This window comes from Sciurus vulgaris (genome assembly GCF_902686455.1).
Source record: "Sciurus vulgaris genome assembly, chromosome: 9".
In the NCBI taxonomy this organism is placed as follows: domain Eukaryota; kingdom Metazoa; phylum Chordata; class Mammalia; order Rodentia; family Sciuridae; genus Sciurus; species Sciurus vulgaris.
Window position 1 is genome coordinate 133,115,319 of NC_136469.1, and position 19,716 is coordinate 133,135,034.

General features: G+C 32.6%; 1 protein-coding gene across 10 annotated transcripts in view; it reads left to right on the forward strand.

Moving 5' to 3' along the window:
- The window catches only part of LCORL (ligand dependent nuclear receptor corepressor like), a 132,870-nt gene that overhangs the window by 19,448 nt on the left and 93,706 nt on the right, over positions 1-19,716 (forward strand). For 6 of the 10 annotated variants that reach the window (XM_079154238.1, XM_079154236.1, XM_079154240.1 and 3 more), the window contains exons 2-4: positions 6,930-6,995; positions 14,962-15,041; positions 16,019-16,148. In XM_079154238.1, the coding sequence (XP_079010364.1) occupies positions 6,930-6,995; positions 14,962-15,041; positions 16,019-16,148 (276 nt within the window). Of the gene's footprint in view, positions 1-6,929; positions 6,996-14,961; positions 15,042-16,018; positions 16,149-17,536; positions 17,584-17,705; positions 17,929-19,716 lie in introns of those variants that run through there. The other 4 variants (XM_079154243.1, XM_079154245.1, XM_079154244.1 and 1 more) reach the window with 4 other exon arrangements.

The window sequence follows — 19,716 nt, forward strand, 5'->3', positions numbered from 1 at the left end:
CTTGGCTATGTTGACTCAACTGAAGAAACTTTGGAAGACATTCTTCATCCCCTTTATTGTGTTTTTATTTGTAGAAGTTTCATTTGACTTTTCCATAGTTTCTGTGTTGATGTTCCCTATCTATATATGCATGTTACTTTTCCATGAAAGTCTTTAATGTATTAATCATTTATTTTAAAGTCCTTTTCTGATATGTCATCTGTGTTATGTCTGAGTAAGGTTTCTGTAGATCTTTAGTTTCTTAATAGTGACTTTATTTATTTATTTATTTATTTATTTTCTGTTTTGAACAATTGTCAGATACAGTGTGTAGAATGGTAGGCACTGAGATGAACAGCTTTTATGCCTGGAAATCATGTCTTTTATGCTGCTAGGCTGGTAATATCAAGGACTGAGGCTATCTAGTCAGAAGATAAGCTGCCTTTGGATTTTGTTGTTACTCTACTTACTTTAGTCCCTTTCATCAGCTTCAAATGCCTTTGATGTTAACTCTTCCTTTTATGTAACTTAGGGTGACAGTTGTTTTTTTGAGGTTTTTTTTTTCCCCCCTCAGTGTTCCTGTTCCACTTTAATCTTTAACCTCCCCTCTGCCCTGCACCTCCTAGAGGGTCTTGTCAAGCTTTTGTCTTTCTCATCACAGGTAGGTTGTTATTGCTTGTTAATACTCTTTAAATAATAAGCCTGTTAGTGGGAGTTGGGGATAATAATTTCTTTGTTGTCTTCATTCAGCCTCAATTTTAGGCAGTCTTTGTGTTATTGGATCTTGGGAATAGGGTTTTCTCAGAGATCCTACCTTTTGCCATGCTGTGGAAGATATTCTTGTAAGTCCAGGACAGTTTATTGTTCTTCAGGGATAAGATTTTTTTCACTACTCCTGTCACAATGAATGGTATTCACTTATGCTCTGGGAGTGACATGGTTTGTTGCTGTATAACAAGGGGCTTAAAAGTTTGTGCTTCTTAGGGACTAGTCAGCATCCTATGCTTTCCTTACAATGGCAGACTGTTTTTCCAGGCCTGTGTTACTAGAGCCTACATTACTACATCTCCTTTTTCCTGCTGTTATTTCACTTTCTTGTCAACTGTTGGTGATGTCCATGATAAAGAACTGAGGAGTGGCTATCTGCAGTTCCCAGTGGTCCTGTACTCTCATATTAGTTCACACTTGATCCATTACCAATTAGTTTAAGATATTAATTTAATTCTTCTAACCCACCTGCATGATGGTGCTCTTTCCATACTCTGCCACTTCCTTTTGGAGTCATTTGTCCTCTTCATACATTTTCAAGTTGGTGGATTGCCCTACCATCTCAACTTTCCAACTGATTTAAGTAATGCTCTTTGTATTCAGCTTTTTCTTATTAGGATGAGAATGATTTTCTTTCCAGCTTTTTACACTCTAAGAGAAAGCTGGACCATATTTTTGATGAACAGTCTACAATATAGTCTACTCAGTCCAAAGGATAGAAAAAAAAAAATTAGAATGTCTTGTGATGCTTACTTTTTAAAACAAGAGTGACTATTCTAGTAATTTTTAAATAGATAACTTAATACTCATTATTTTTCAGAAGGTCACATCTCAGTTATTCTGATGGAAGAGAATGCATTCATTCTATAATGTTTGATTTGATAGTCCACCTATAACTAAAAATATTTTTTTAAAAAGGTAGTTAAAATTAAGCTTAAGTGAATAAGAATTAAGTTTGAAATCTATTTTTTTCTATCCTAGTGTAGTCTCTTTATTAGAATATTATGAGGTAATAGTAATACAATTTTAATTATATTTGAAAAGAAGTAGAACTAAAATATTGAAACATATCAAGATGGGAATTTAATAGGAGACTTTAGAGCCACCGTCATTAATAGCGAACCTTATTTAAAGTGTGTATTATGATGTGATGGGCAAACTTAGGCCCTATATCCAACTAGTACCCCAATGCTCTACCCCATTCCCACCCTCTGACTAGTGATTAGGTTATGTTATACGGCACAGTTGACTTAAGAGGGAGATTATCAGGTGGGCCTGATTTAATCAAGTGAGTCCTTTAAAAATAGAGAGTTTTCTCCTGCTGGTGGTAGAAGGGAATTAAGATATTCAAACTTCTATATACAGTTGCTAGCTTGAAAATGGAGGAAGCCATACATCAAGAAGTAAAGGTGACCTCTAGGACCTAAGGGTGGCCCTTGGCTCATATCAAGGAAACATGGACTTCTCCTGTATTGATAAGAAATTGAATTCTGCTAACAATAGAATTCAGACAAGATTGAGTGTGTTCAGGGTAGTATGGCTGTAGACCTAACAACAGAATTCAAGGAACCAGATTTTTTCCCATGCCCCCAGGTGAGAATGCAACTTAGTCAGCATTTTTACTGTACCATTATTATACCCTGGGCAACAACAGCTACATTGTGCCAAGGCTTCTGAGCTAAATAACTGTGAACAAATAAATTTGTATTGTTCTAAGGCCCTAGGTTTATGGTCTTTTTTTTGTTATGAAGCAGTAAGTAAATAATACATATGCCTTGAGTGATAACCTAATGATTACTAAGAAGACTTAATATACAGACATTTAAAACTTTTAAATTTCATTTTTATTTCCTTTTTTGTTTTCAACATATAGATAGAGATAGTAAGGGCACATAGTCAAATTTTTGCCAGTAGAGGCTTGTGTTTTAAAAGTTTAAAAGATAACCTTCCATAGAAACCTGTACATAGAATTCCTCCTGTCTTAGCCTCCTGAGATGCTGGAACTATAGGTGTGTGCCACTTCTCATATCTTAAAATTCTTTTTAAAAATTAATTGTATAGAAGAGCACCAATAGTGGAATATTTGTACATGCTTACATTCCCCTTCCCCCCTCCCCTGATACCTTTTTTCTACCCTAATGGTCTCCTTTCTACTTTCATGACATCTTTTTTTTTTCCCCCTCTAGCTTCCATATGTGAGCTAAAACTTATGATACTTATCCGTGTAGCTTATTTTTGCTTAACATGGTGCTCTCCAGGTCCATGCATTTTCCTGTAAATGACATAGTATTAATATGTAGTGATCTTCTTTGTTTCTTCTAATTTTGGCTTGAAGTCTGTTTGTTACATATGAGAATAGTCACTCCTTTTTGCTTTTGGTTTCCATTTACATGGAATGTAATTTTCTATCCTTTCACTGTAGGTCTGTGAATGTTTTTGCCAGTGAGATTTCTTTTTTGAAGACAACATACAGTTGAATCTTGTTTTGTAATCTAGTCTGTGGGTCTGTGTCTTTCAATTAGAGATTTAAGAACTTTTACATTCAGGGTTAATCCAAAGAGATATGTGTTGTTTTCTATCATTTTATTTTAATGTTTGATTTGTTCATAATTCTCTTTGCTTATGTACTGTGCTAATGAGCTTTACTCTTTTCCTGTGTTGTCTTGGTTATTTTTATCTTCTCTGTAAGAGTCCCTTAAGTATCTTCTGCTTCTATCTTAGTGGTTGTGAATTCCATTAGTTTAGGGTTTTTATTGGAAGGCTTTTATTTCTCTTTTTTTGATTTAGGTGGATCAGTTTGCTGTATGTTATCATCTAGGTTGGTAGTTCTTTTCTTTTAGGACTTGAAATACATCATTCCATGCCCTTCTTGCCTTTAGAGTTTCAACTAAGAAATCTGCTGTTATTCTGATTGGTTTGCCTTTTAAGTGACTTGGCATTTCACTCCTGTAGCTTTTAAAATTCTTTCTTACCAGGTGCATTGGCACATTCCTGTAATCCTAGCTACTTGGGAGGCTGAGGTAGGAGGATTGCAAAGTTTGAGGCCTACCTGAGCAACTTTGCGAGACCCTGTGTCAAAATAAAAAGGGCTAGGATGTACCTCTGTTGAAGAAAATGACTGTGTTCAATCCCTAGCACCACAAAGTTTTAAAAAAATAAAAATATATAAGCAGATAAAAATAAAATTCTTTGTTCTGAATTTTGGGTATTTAACTGTGAGAGAGTAGTTCTTTTTGGTCATATCTATTTGGGGTACTCAATGCCTCTAATCTGCCTGTCCATCTCATTCTAAGGATTAGGGAAAATTTCTGTAGTTATTTCATTGAATAAGTTTTCTATGCCATTAGTCTGTATTTCCTCTTCTTCCTCAAAACTTGTGAACCTTAAGTTTGGTCATTTAATGTCCCAGAGCTCTCATGTATCATTATTATTATTATTATTATTATCATCCTTCTCCCCCTCCTCCTCCCCCTTCCCCTCCCCCTCCTCTCCTCCTCCTCCTTCTCCTTCTTCTTCCTCCTCCTCCTTCCTCTTCCTCCTTCCTCCTCCTCCTCCTTCCTTCCTTCTCCTCCTTCCTTCCTCCCTCCTCCTTTCTTCTTCCTTCTTCTTTTTTTTTTTTTTTTTTTTTTTTTTTTTTTTTTTTTTTTTTTTTTTTACCGTTATAACTGCCTGAGAGTTCTAATTCATCTACCATGTCTTTGAGCCCTAATATTCTTTTGTTTGATCTAGTGTATTGGTGAGACTCTCCACTGAATTTTTTATTTTACTTACTGAATTTTTTATTTTCAGTATTTCCGTTTGGTGGTTCTTTTTCAGAATCACTATTTTCTTTATTGAAATGTTCTTTCAAGTCTTTTATTATCTTCCTGAGTTCGTACCTTAGTTCTTTTAATTTTCTGATCATTTTAACCATCAACTTTTAAAAATCTTTGGTATTTCCTCCACTTTGACATCGATGGATTTGGTTATTGGAAATTACAAATATTTGGAGGTGTCTTATTCACTTGTATTCTTATGTTTCCTGTATTTCCCTATTGAGATTTGTTGGGATGGATAGCAATTCCACTGTTATGAGTCTTTATAATGAGTTGCTTTCTCTTTATGATGTTTTCCAGGGTGGATTGTATCTCAGTGTCAAAGTATCCACTTAGGGAAAAAGGTACCACTCATATATTGCTGGTGGGACTGCAAATTGGTGCAACCTCTATGGAAAGCAGTATGAAGATTCTTCAGAACACTTGAAATGGAACCACCATTTGACCTAGTTATCCCACTCCTCAGTATATACCCAAAGGACTTAAAACCAGCATACTACAGTGATGCAGCCACATCAGTGTTTACATTAGCTCAATTCACAATAAGCTAAACTATGAAACCAAACCAGGTGCCCTTCAACAGATGAATGGATAAAGAAATTGTGATTGAGATTTATTGAGACACACACACACACACACACAATGGAATATTACTCAGCAATAAAGAATGAAATTATGGCATTTGCTGGTAAATGGATGGAACTGGAGACTATCATGCTAAATGAAATAAGCTAATCCCAAAAAGCCAAAGGCTGAATGTTCTCTCTGATATGTAGATGCTAACACACAATAAGGTTGGGGGAGGCAAGAATAGAAGTTCCTTGGATTAGACAAAGGGAAATGAAGGGAAGGGAATGGGGATGGGATCAGGAAAGACAGTAGAATGAATTAGACATAACTTTTCTATGTTCATGTGTGAATACACAACCAGCGTAACTCCACATTATGTGCAACTGCAAGAATGGGATCCTAATCAGAATAAATTATACTCCATCAATGTATAATATGTCAAAATACATTCTACTGTCATATATATCTAAAAAGAACAAGTAAAAAATTCTAAAATCTTAATAAAAAAGCACCCACTTAATGTGTTCCAAGTGTTCTGTTCAATCCTTAGCACCACTTTGAGAGGATAGAATAACCACAAATAACAGAGACAGTTCATCATGCAGAACTTACCTGTTGGTTTGATTCAGTCTCAGAGCACCTGAAACGTACTGATGTCTCTAGTCCACAATTTTCCCTTCCATATAGAATTCTTTGACATCTGAAGTCTTGAACTCTGGTGTAATTCAGTTTTCTCTACTGTACTTTTTCACTTAATAAAATTGATTTGATCTCATTGAGATCTCTAGTCCTTGACACTACTGAGCAACAACAACAACAATGAAAAGGCACTCTGATTAAACTGTATTTTATAGCACGCAGGACATCTTGGATCAGCTTGGATCTTACTCTAGGTTTCACCATCCTCCCACTCAACTCTCTTCACCAACATGGAAGTTCTTTTCTTTCCCTGCCAACTAGACAGCCAGATGGTAGAAGCAGGTGTGGCCTTCCTTGTTAGTATTCCCTGATTCTTTGATGTGAAAAGAGGCAGCACAGTCATTTAAAACAGATTTAACTTCTTTGCATCTTACAAAGTCAAAGAGCTAAAAGAAATACAATTAAAAAGGCAATGCTTGTGGAATGTACAGTGCATGTTGGCAGCGCACGCCTCCTTAGGATTTGCTGGCTTGTTTCCTCCCATTCAGTTGTTCTGAAGGCAGAGGATTTTTTCTCTTGCATTTTTGTCTTATGCATTTTCAACTTACTGAGTTCTGGGTCTCAGCCATATCGAGTTTGTCAGACCTGGTTGTGGAAGAAGTGGAGCCTGACACACAAACAAGAGAAGTCTGGTCTTTGCAGGGGCCACAGCTGAATGTCCTAAACAAGGAATATTTCTGAGTGACATAGGTGTTTGTTTTAGTAGTGTGTTTTTGCCTCTGAATATTTTAGTTTCTTTAGACTCATATAATTTCTAATGGTATGACTTTATTTCAGCATATTTTGCCTAGTTCAGTTTAATTAAGCTACAGGGCAAAACACAGTATGTTAAATTAATAATGCTGGTGGATACAAAAGGGAGGCTGAGGTCGGAGGATTACAAGTTTGAGACCAGCCGAGGCAATTTAGTGAGTTCCTGCCTCAAAAAAATAAGAGGCCAGAGAGATAGCCTAGTGGTAGAGTACTCCTGGGTTCAAGCCCTAGTAGCAAAAAAAATAAAAAAATAAAAATAAAATAAACAAAAACTTATGATTTTTAACTATTGTAAAATAAAGCTTTTCCAGTAGTTAATACACTTTTCTCTCTTTGAAAACACAGGTTTTGAGAGTATTTTAGAAGGGCTTTATGGACCACGGCTACGAAGAGACCTCAGTTTATTTGAAGGTAATTTTTAAAATTTATTTTATTTTAAAATTTAAGCTCCTGCCCCATTTAACATATGAAAAATGAATAGTAACTTTATTAAATATGAACTTATGGTCTCTCTTAAAAGTATTTTTAAGTGAATAAGTAAACATGATGTGTTACATTATATCCTAATATCTTTGTAAAATTTTGCTACACTAAATCAAAATTGAAAATGAAATTTGTCTTTGACTAAGTAATGTACTTTGATTTGAATTATTTTACAGTTACCTTTCCTAACTTACTCATGGATAGGATTTAAATAAATCAACTAAACATATCAAACTAATTAAATCAATTCAGTTGATTAAATGTCTTCTTAAAAGCTCTGCCCCCAATTTTTATTTTTTAAAATTTGTATGTGCTTTTAATATTTTTTTGTACTGAAACTTCTGTGAATATTAGATAATCTATAGCTAAATTAATTTATACATTCATTTTATCCATTTGTGTCAGGACATTTTCAAATATCTGAAGAGCTAGAATTGCAGTAAGATATTCTTTGGAAGAATTTATACAAAAAAATATTGATTACAAGTCAGGAGACTAATTTTTTTCTTGTTTTTGCTGAATTTGGAAAAGTCACTTAAGCTTGTAAGGCAAAGCTCTTCACTGGCATAATGTTTGAAGATGTGTAAGAGCCTTTATTACTGTTGATCAAAGGAGAAGTGTCCTTGGCAGAAATACTCATACTAACTAATGATGGTGAAGATAATTGATAACAGACAAATTTGTGTTTAAACTTAACAGAAATACATTTCTTTATTAAATATGACCTACTTTGATTTCCTTCTCAATTGTTTAAAGGATAGTCCTAGCATTTATTTCATCTTAATGTTACCATTTTGTTTTCAAACTTATGTCTTTAAACGATACTAATACTATTTTTTTGTGTGTGTGCCAAAAATGGCTTACTGCTACTGTTTATATAATTTTATAAGATTTCTTTAATATTTCATATTTTAAAATCTGAGTATAGTTTATTATTTTAGACTCAGATTATGATCCCAAGTGTTTTCTTAAGATAACCATCACATTGTATTGCATCTTATTCCAGTGGAAAAGGTTGACCATCAAATTAAAAGTAATTATTTTTAATAATAAAATGTAAGAGTGTTCAAGGTATGATTGGGTTTGTACGATTTAGGGCCCCTACATAAATCTACTACAACCTTCTTAAGGAGAGTTTATCAGTAAGTATCAAAAGCCTAAAAGCATACATACCTGCATGGTAGTTTTACTTTTAGGAATCTCAAGAAAATAAGTAAATGTGCAGAAGGCATTTATATACATGCCTCTAACTTTCTCTCTCTCCCCCACACACCTCCCTCCCCCATTCACATATGTATATATATATATATAACTGTTCTGCCCATAACAGTCCTTCCAAGGTTGTTTCTACCTTTTTCTTTTTTTCTTCTATTATATATTGAAAAATAGGGACTGTTTAATAAGTTATTTATTTTATATCCATAATTGGGCTATCTGCATCCAATGAGAGTTATGTTGTTGAATTTTGTAATGAATGATATGCAAGGATTGTTAGGTTGATGAAATTAAGTTGCTGTGCATTTATTATATACTGTTTCATTCTGTTTTTATTTTAAAAAGGAAGAGTATATATGTTTTATTGAAAATGTGCTAGAAAGAAAAGACACTAAGAGGTTCAGTATGATTGTATTTGAAGTATGCACTGTGGATAGTTTTCATTTTGATTGATATGTTTTTTCTTAAATATCAAACATGTATTATATAATTTAAAAATATGAAACTTTTTGGGGCTGGGGTGTATGTAGCTCAGTGGTAGAGCGCTTGCCTAGCATGTATGAGGCACTGGGTTTGATCTTCAGCACCACATAAAAATAAATAAAGGTATTGTTTCCACATGCAACTAAGAAAAAAAATTTTTTTTAATGAAACTTTTTAAAAAGGCACACTATATTTTTCCTACTAAAATTCATTGGAATGAGAAGGTCTATGGCTAAGTAAATTAAGGGCCTCATATATTTTTTAATCTAGTATTAATTTTTAGTGATATTGATCATATTATGTATTATAGAATAGTGTTGACTCTCAGCTAAACTTTACCCAATTTTATAAAATTATAGAGCCAAAAGATTTTTAATTTTATTGGGGTTTCAAATTTATAATAATTTTATTACACATATAACCCTGTTTTAGTAAACTAACCTTGGGATGGGGTCTTACAGATATATAAGGACAGCAGTTTTTCAATCTTTCCCATCTAGTTTTTAAAGCACCTGTGGATTATCCTAGATATATTACCCTTGGCTTTAAGGACATGGAGGTTTTTAAATCTTGAGATCAGGAACATGGTATATACTCTTCTGTATTCCTAGCAACTAATCAGTGCTCAGAAGTTTTTGAAAAACCATTGAAGCTCTTGGACCCTTGGTACTGTACAGCAATGGTTTGTAACACTTATCTCCTGTTCCACATAATATAAGCAGCCTGGAAATCAGATTGCCACTCTGAGAAATATTGCCTGTGTGTTCAGAGTTTTTTATTTATGTAATACTGTTTGCTATTTGTTGTAGTATTTGTTGTAGTCATCTCTTCCAAAAACTCTAGCATAAATACTGGTGGAAATTTTTGATATAATTGTGATATATTTGCTGTGATACCATAGGTTAGCTATCTTATTGCTTGCTTGAAAACATGGAGCACTAGGAGAAAACATTTTTGTAGACATATATGAAGTTTTATAGTACAATTCATTTGCAAAATGAGTAGTATAGGTTTCCTACTTTAATTTTGATTAAATTATTTTTAGGTATTGTATCTGGTCAGTTTTATGTGTTAACTTTGGTACCTTCATTGTAATTGATACCTTCCATGCTACTGAGACCCAAGGTATTTTTAAGGGTCCTTCTCTCTTCTGTATAAAGAAGTGTTTTAAGTTAAGAGAGTAATATAGTGGTGGTGTGAATAAAAGTTTTCTCCTCAGTTTAGAGTCAGTTGAAAGTATTTATGAACGATAACTGTCCAACCACCAGTCTTTAGTCAGATGAATTAATTGTCTTTGCAGAACATGACTTTAAGGATGGAAACTCCAACATGTGGCTGCTCTAGTGTTTTATCATTATTATGGCTATGGAGAGTTTTCTTTTAAACTTTTAAATTTTAATCATTTCTTATTTTATCATAGTTTGCACTGAATTAAATATGTTTAATATAAGTACTGTTAACTATACTTGCACCAGTTTTTCTGCTGAACTTAGGAATGAACAAAGGAAAAGTCTTAAATAATCAAGAATTTAACCTCTGCATGACGTTTCCTCTGGTTTCCTTTCTTGCCGGGTAAACCAGATCACAAATTGTGACCCCAGCCTTTTGCTTCTCCCAGTTTGTTTATATAGCTATGTATTTGTGTGTGTGTGTGTGTGTGTGTGTGTGTGTGTGTGTGTGAAGGTATACATGTTTATGCTCCTTCAGAAATTAGTTTATTATACAAAGGACAGAATGTTCTAAAGAAATAAATTTTATTTTTTGAAGATGATGATGATGGTGATGATGATTCGCAGTGTTGGGGATTGAACACACAGCCTCCTGCATGATCCTAGACAAGTGCTCTACCACTCAGCAGTACTCCCAACCCCGTAGATTACTTATTTATATTACAAATAACGTGCATTTTTAAAAACGCAGATGAGCTAGAAAGAACTTACCCCAATCCTGTAACCCAAGGATAACTTCTTTTACCATTTTTGCATAAATATACTATGTACACAGTATATGTATTTTTGTGCTTCTTGTGTGTGTTCACTAGACTGTCATTTGGGTATATAAAATTCTGGGTCATAATTTTTGGTAACTGTATGGGATTTTATTGTGTAAAGTTTATAATTTATTCATTTAATATCCCATGCCTGTATAATCTCATTCCATTTGTTTTTTTAATTGAAATGTGTCTTATACATATCCTTTTTTGGGGGAGAGGGAGAGCTATAAATTAGCTAAGCTTTGGGTTTCAGGCAGTCTTTTTCTCACATCTATGCACATATTTACTTCATTGCCCTTTTTAAGGCCAGATATTCAACTTTTTTTTCTTTCAAGTGCCTTAGGTAAATTCTTTCTTCCTTTTCTTGCTTTTTTTTTAATGAAAAGTTTCTAATCATAGTTAATGGCTAAATAGTAATGATATTAGTTACAGTAAAATCTGTACGTGCGAGGACAAAGCCAGCTATGCTTTTCTTTTCAAGGAAAATTAAACTAGTGCTGTGAAAGTATAGAGCCTCTTCAGAAAGCATGCAGGGGTTGGGGGGTGGAACCCAATGGTAAGGTATTTGCCTTGTATGCATGAAGTTCTGGGTTCAAACCCAGCACCACAAAACAAAACAAACAACAACAACAACAAACAAACTGAAAGCATGTAGAAACTCCGCATTACAGATAGCTCTAAACGTCTATCTCTAGACAGCTTGGCTTCTTTCTAGTCTTCTTCTATAAAAGAGTGCTTCATTTGTTGTTACCATTATTAAAAATGATTTGCTATTTAGATTCAGTAAAAGATAGGCATTTCTCACTGTACAAAATCTGCATGTAGGAATGAAATGGACTAATGTATGCTTTTATGGATATCCTTAGAGATCTGAACTGTTACTACTCTTAGCAACTCAGTAGTCAAATAAATTGGATAGCAGAAAAATTTTGTACATTTCTATAAATTACTTTTAATTATGAAATTAAATCCATAGTTTATATATATATGTGTGTGTGTATATAATGTGTGTGTGTGTGTGTGTATATATATATATATATATATATATATGTTAGTCTTTTAGTTTGCACATCTCCTTAGAAAAACATTCCTAATTTAATCCTTCTACATTAAAAATCAACTTTGGCGCACTGTGTTTTAAAGTTGAAGACATTTATATCATACATACTATTCTTTTGAGAAGTTTACATTTTAATTCTTGAATTCAATTCACAACCACCTCCAAATTGAGTGGTCTTTGAAAGAGTTTTTTGATTTCTTCTAGTTTTAAATTTGTTGGAAACAAAGCAGAAGTTCTAGTTTTCTCTCTTTGGTTTGTCTCATGACTTACCCTTTTGAAGAAAACAACTATTTTCTCATTTCTGGACTTGAGGTCTCCAAAGAAACTTTGAATGTCATAAACTTCACATATTTATTATGTCCAGAAAGGTTGCACTTTATAACCTCTTTAATGCTTTTTTTTGGGGGGAGCGGAAGGGGTTGAGGAAGGAGAGTTATCTGTGCTTCTCTTTCTCCATCTGCCTTAAATGTACTTCTCTTGCCACATAGGACTTTTAAAGCAAATATTTGTTCTTATTTTTATATTTTACTTAATCCTTTCTGAAGTCTTATTGGTAGGCCAATTTCTTCTGGCCATCAGTTTTCTAATGTGAATAAATGATTGTATTATATAATTAAAATCCGAGAATTGAATACTATTTTATTGTTAGCTATATAAATTATATCAGCTTTAATCACATATGTAGCTATGTAATACATACTCATATGAAGACTTACCTAAATATAATCATTATAGTGTTTGGAGTACCATGATTACAGAAACATGCTTAAATTTATTGCTGAATAAATTATTTTTGATGAACTGAACTTACCTATTAATAGTTATTTAGAAGTACATTTGAGCATGGCAAATATTTGTAATAGGTAAGCCTAAGTATATAATGAGATTCCAATTTTTAAATAAAATTTATTAATTTATGTATAATTTATTTATACATTTATAAATAAAATTCAGCAGAAAGTACAGAGTTTTCATCTGTGGCTCCTTTATTAACATCTTTTGTTGAACCAGTACTAGTACCTTATTTTTAGCAGAAGTCCCTAATTTTATTTAGGCTCATTCTTTATGTGTTGTACAGTTGAGTGAGTTTTTCCAAATATACTATATCATATGTCCACCATGATAGAATGATGTCCAGTGCTATCACTGCCCTAGAAATCTCTTGTACTGTTCTCTTCATACCTTCCCCTTCTGTCTCAACTGGGGGAAAACAGTAGAGCTTTTTACCATTTGGAAGGCTTTGGCTTTTCTATAATATCATACATTTGGAATCATAAAGTATAGCTTTTCCAGATTTGCTTCTTTTACTTAGCAGTATGTATTTAAGGGTCTCTCTTTTTTGTGGCTCAGTAGCACTTTTCTCTTCATTTCTGAATAATACTTGCCTTATGTGGATGTACCATAATTTGCTTATCCATTCTCCTGCTTAAAGATTCTTTGGTTGCTTTCAAGTGTTGGTAATTGTAAATTAAAGCTCTTTGAGAGATATAGTTAATATGTATTTATTTTTTTTTAATGACATGAGAAAAGATATTCTGAGGAGAGAAGTAAAGTCCTTAAAGACTAGCCTTTGCATGATGTTTTTTACTTTATAACATGTTCATCATTTTTTTCATTTGATTCACAAGTTAGGCCATATCCTCATTTTACACATAACGCAATTAAAACAGTATTTTTGTGGCTTACTAAAGGTTACAACTCTTTGCAGAGCTGTTTTCATCCCAGATTTTCAGAGACTTCAAATCTATCTACCTTTTTATTACACTATACTAGGCCATACCCATTTCCTACCCTTTCCAAATTTATGTAAATATTACTATTTGTTTACAACTGTGGAAATCAAAGGAAGAAATTACTACCCTATACTTCCAACCTATTATCTTCTATTTTTGTATTTGGATTAATGTTGGGAGAGGTCTTAAAGATTGGGTCTTACTAGTATTTTATTCATTATCATTCTCAAAAAACTAATCTTTTTTCCCTGTAGTTTATTCAATAACATAGTATATTCAGACACAGAAATTTCTGTAGCAGAGCAATGTTTTTCAGATTAGTTACCATGTAACTGCCTCAGATGTTAAAGATTTTGTATTTGAGGTTCTCTGTATGAATTTGGGAAAAAATTGCAGGGACATTCTACTACAAAGGTTAATTTTCAAAATCAAGGTCTCTACTAAATAATTAGAATAACAATGGTATTATACCTTAATAAAATTTCTTGAGTAGAAACTTTGTTTTTCAGAAACTTTTAATGTATATTAATGTATACTTTTAAACTTTTAATGTATATTAATGTATAAAGTATAAAAGTATACTTTTCTACCTGTGACATAGGTCAGTAATTTGGAAAATTACTTTCCAGTTTTATTCTACTCTGGTCCGCTGGTCATAGAGCAGCCTTAGAAAATAAAGGCAAGGGGAATGAAATATTTCTAGAAGAAAGAGATTTTATTCAAATTTTCCAAAAATTTTAATTTTCCAAAAAGTTTAAAAGTATACATTACTTTATAAAGTAATGTATACTTTTAATGTATATTAAAAGTTCAGCCATTGGTTCAACCATTGAATTACAAGGAATAGCCTTCTGAAAAAACCCATATTTTGTATTGAATAATATGCCTTATTTGTTTAACTGATTATAACAGAGCCTTCAAAAATGTAATAAATATCTAACCTGATTTTTGAGCTGGGACTTGGTACTTGTTTTCTTTGGCATCATTCCATTGTCTCAAACCTTTCGTGATATGCAAAATCTATTCCTTTCTTCCCCATGTCTCCATTTTTGTTCTGATTTCTTTCATAGAGAAAATAAAAATAAAATTAATTAAATCTTTGAAAAGTTTCCATGATACTTAAAACCCTATTGTAGGAAATTTTGTTTATTTATAACCAAGTTGTTGTTCTTGCTATTTGGTTTTTTAATAATGTAAAATTATTCCCTTTGTGGCCTGTTTGTTTCTTTCTAGATGTCATAGTTTAATTGTAAGGTTAGGTCTTCTCGAACCCTTACTGTTAGTAGTTAAAGTTTTTTCTTTTTTCATTTTTCTTGTGTTTTTCTCTTGCCATTGCTGTGGAGAGTGGTACTTTTATTGATTTTAATAAAGGTAGTATATTTTAATGTATATTTTTTTCCTCTTTTAAAGACTGTGAACCAGAAGAGCTGACTGACTGGTCTATGGATGAAAAATGCTCATTTTGTAACCTACAGAGAGAAGCAGTCGGTGTAAGTTATTGTGCCATAAATTATTTTTAAACTAATTGCACAATTCTAACAATTATTTTTATTTTATTCTTTTTCTTTTAACTTAATTTCTTCTGAATTAAAGTTTAAAAACTTGATTTTGTTAAGTGAAAAGAATATTTTTAAAGTCTTATGTTGAAAGTCCAACATTTAGTTTAGCTTACCTTGCAGGTGAAAAATCCTAGAAAATTCATCTTTGACTTATTTCATATTTATTATTATTCCCTGACTCGTGGAATTCATTTCAGATCAGTTTGGTATTTAGGTATAGAAGAGTGAGTGTGAAAGCCCACTTGGGTGGTTCTGAGATCATCCTACAGTCTGATTTTTTAGGAATTAGTAGTCAGGGGATGGTATACTGCTACTAGTTTTTAGCCTTTCACTTTCTTCTGAAGTCTTTTGGCTGCTATAAATATTTCCTGGGTAAATGTTGAAATATGCAAGTGTCTGCTGTATACAGGACATAAACTATGCAGTCAGCATCTTGAATGCCAGAAAATCCTAACTCCTTACCTACTTTTGTGAGAAGGGCTGAGAAGAAAAATTTGTACTGATTTTGTTCAGATCAGTGGATAAACACATCCGCTTTGTCTTTTAATTTATAAAAAATACCTCTGATTGGGTTAGCATGCTGGCATGCCATATAGTTGATTTATTTATTAACATTTTCTATTTTGCCTGCTCTTTTTTAACTGTAGTTTTGCTAAGAATTGCTTTTTTTTTTTTTTTTTTTTTTTTTTAGTGTAGTTTTGCTAAGGAATAGCTATTTGGGCCCTCTAGCAGCTAAATTTCCTTTTTCCTGACTCATGACCTAATTATTTTTATGTTCCTTTGATATAATTTAATATGCATAAGGTAGAACAAATTAGTACTTAGAGAATTTTTGGGGGGTCATTTTTAATGGAATTCCATGTTTTAATAAAAGGTAATTTAGTATGTTGTTTTTCTTGTAATCTTAGGATTGTATACCATCTCTTGATTCTTCACAGTCAACACCAACAGAGGAGCTGTCATCTCAGGGCCAGTCCAACACTGATAAGATTGAATGCCAAGCAGAAAATTACCTAAATGCACTCTTTCGAAAGAAAGGTAATATTGGTATATTTTGTCATTTAAATTCTGCCGTAGAGATCTAAAATGTTTGAATTTTTCTCACAGTTATTTTTTATGTCAATCCCTGTTCTCTTAATCATTTCTTTACCCTTTTTCATATTTTTAGGGATAGTAGGATTCTCAATCTCTTGAGTGCTAATCTTATATTAGACATTTCTTTCTGGTATTCTCATCACTCCCTGACTTTATCATACATTCTTCTTCTCTGCTAAAGGGACCTTTTAAAACACTTTTTTATGCTTCAGGTTTTCCTTAGTTTGGATGTTCAATAAATTATACATAGATTATATTGTAAGCTTATCCCTAATATGTAACAGTTCAATCATTTAACAGCCAGGTTGGAATATATTTGCTGGCGTGCTATTTTAATATTTATTTGTTAACTTGACTATGCTTACTTGACATTAAAAAATCCGTTCTTTTTTACTTGTTTGTATAAACTGTTCAAACGAAATGAGTCTTGTTTACTTGTTCATTACTTGTCATGCATCTGTCGAGCAGAAGTAGTTTTTATATTTTAGTTACTTGGGAAAATATAGAATCTTCTAGTTTTTGTTCTTGGCCATTCCGTTAGTAGTAGAATGTTTTTTAATTTTGTTTTTAATTTTAATGTATGGAACTTTGGAGTAAGTTATGGTGTCTGTTGTGGGCGTGATTAATCCTGTCCCTCAGCTTCTAGAGATAAATACATTACTATCTTCTGGTGTTGATTCTGTTTAATTCCTCTTTAGAATTAGGTACCATTAGATATTTTCTATTAACTGGTAACTTCCATGTTTTAATCAATAATGTTGAAAATAGTCTTCACCTTTGAGGGTCTTGTTTAGTGTTATTGAGTTCTTTTATGTGTTGAAATATGATATTCCTCTGATTAGAAGACTCTTTAGTGTAACTCAAAGGCTTAAAGTTAAGAGTCATATTATTTTTAAGTGCAAGGTACTAAAAACCGTTCCTGTTACTGACGTGCTTAGTATTGAGGAATTTGCATTATCTTGAAAAAAAAAAGATTTATTTTTTCAAAATTTTCTATCAAACCAATGTTAAAAATATTTTACATTCTTAAATTCTTTAAGATTTTTATAACATTAATTTAGAAAAAAGTTTTTTTCTGCCAATATACTAAATGAGACTTAGTAATTTGACTTATGGCACTAAGAGAACTGGAGGAAATATACACATTTGCACATATGCACATGTAAGTTTCATTAACCTTGGAATTTATTACTCATTGTCCTTTGAGTCTTTTGTAATGGTAGTAACTGGAATTATCGATAATAATAACCTTTAATTTTTGATAATATGGAGTTAGCCTGTGCTCCATTGCCCTATTAAGAGTAATCAGTAAAAACTTGGTACTATTTCAGCTGATTCAAGCATCTGGGTCTCCAAGAGGTCTTCTACCAATGGTTGGGTGAGTGTTCTTGGATATTTAGTGACCTCTCCATTTGGGATTTCTTGGTTTTCTTCAAGATCCTTTGAAAGATTGCAGTTTTTAAATTGAAGATTCTTATTAGTGTTTTTGCTTTACTTCAGGTCTTATCTTTGTTAATTCCTTTATTTATAGTCCATCATCACTTTCCGGATTTAGTTAAAATCATCACTTTCCGGATTTAGTTAAAATGTAAGAGTTTTTCTGTTTACTTGGGGTTTTGTTTGTTTGTTTGTTTGTTTATGGGAAGTACTCTACCACTGGGTCACATCCCCAGCCTTTTACTTGAGTTTTTGTTGTCCCCACCCCCACCCCCTTCAAATAGAATCATTTGATTTCTAATATGGTCTGACCAGGATGGGTCTAGAAAATAATATCTTTTAAATGATCTTAATTTTTAATGGTCTTAATTCCATTTACTGATTTGTTGTATTTTGAGTTCTACTCTTAACTCTACTTTGAAATAAAAGGGAAGAAATGTGTTTTTAAAGACAGAAAATACTTATAGGTCTTTGGAATTGCAGATAAAATGTTGATGAAGCATCTTGTGTTAGTGAAACTTGTTTTTTGAAATTTTCCCAGTTTCAGTCATTTTTAGGAATTCTGGATGTTGGTAGCATTTGTATTACTGATACTTGAAATCCATTGCTTAGAGTAAGGAACATATCATGTTGATCATCTCTTAACAAACATAATTTAAAAAAATATTTTATTATAGTTTGCTTATTGAGTTAGTTTTTTTGTTTTGGTACCAGGAATTGAACCCAGGGGCACTTAACCACTAAGCCACATCCCCAGCCCTTTTAAAAGTTTTTTATTTAGAGACAAGGTCTTGCCCAGTTGCTTAGGACCTTGCTAAGTTGATGAGGCTGACTTTGAACTTACAATCATCCTGTCTTAGCCTCCTCAGCCACCCGGATTATAGGCATGAGCCACCACACCCAGCATTTATTGAGTTTTCTAACTTGGTACTAATGATAAATACAAGTTATATTTGAGACTACTAATACCTGGAATAATGGTGATGATTGATATCATCAATTATGATTGAATGCTAAGCCTTTTATGTGCCTTACCTCATTCAGGTCCAAAACAGTAATAAGAGATAAGTACTGTACTATCATGTTAATAGGTAGGGACAATGAAGCTCAGTGAAATTAAATAGCACATCTCTTAGTTCTGTGTTATGAACATTTGAAGAAATATCTGTACATTTCGAGAATAAATTAATGAGATGAAAGGTGTTCTAGGTGAGGAGCATGTCGATTTTTTTAAAAATACTAAGAAAAAAATGGGCTGGTAAATGTAGTTCGGTGGTAGAGGGCTTACTGGCATATGTAAGGCACTGGGTGTGATCCCCAGGATTGTGCAAAACAAAGATAAAGAAAAAACTTTCCATTCTCTGCTATTTAGCAGCCTAGGATTAGAATTGTTTTATTTGAATTGTTATTTTTCTTTTACGTGAGCTATTATATATCTATTTCTCCTTTTTAATGATTAGTTCTCTTTTAATATTTAATTATTCAGATTATAGAAATGCCACTGTCATTAGATATTTTCAGGAATGAGAAAAATTTTACTTCATCTAAATACAGCTATACAATCCCTTGTAATTAGAAGCTAGTAAAAAATACTCTTTCAGTATTGAACATAGGACAGGGGAGGAATGTTCTAGTATAAAAGTGAACTTTAGCTAGTTTTATGTATTATCTACTTTAGAACTATTTCAACATTGAATTCCTTCTAGAAGTTAACTCTAAAATAACTGGAATGCTAGACTAAAATGAAATCTTCCTTGGTAATAGGGATTTTATTTAGTTTATTCCAGACTCCTCGGCATCTGGGACATTACCTGTCACATCCTAGGTCCTCAGTAAATATTTCTCAAATGCATTAATTTGTACTGAGTTAAACTATATCCAGTTATCCTTTAGTTTCTCTCAATATTCAGTGGTATTTTTAAAAGTCAATTATTTAGTATGCACATATAATTTACTTTTCCTATTTTGTATGTAAATAGTTGCGGTGTGTAGCCTGAATGTCATTCAGCATGTTTTGAAAGTGGATAGACTTAGGCCTATAAATTAAAAATGTCTGTCCAAAACTATCTCTGTG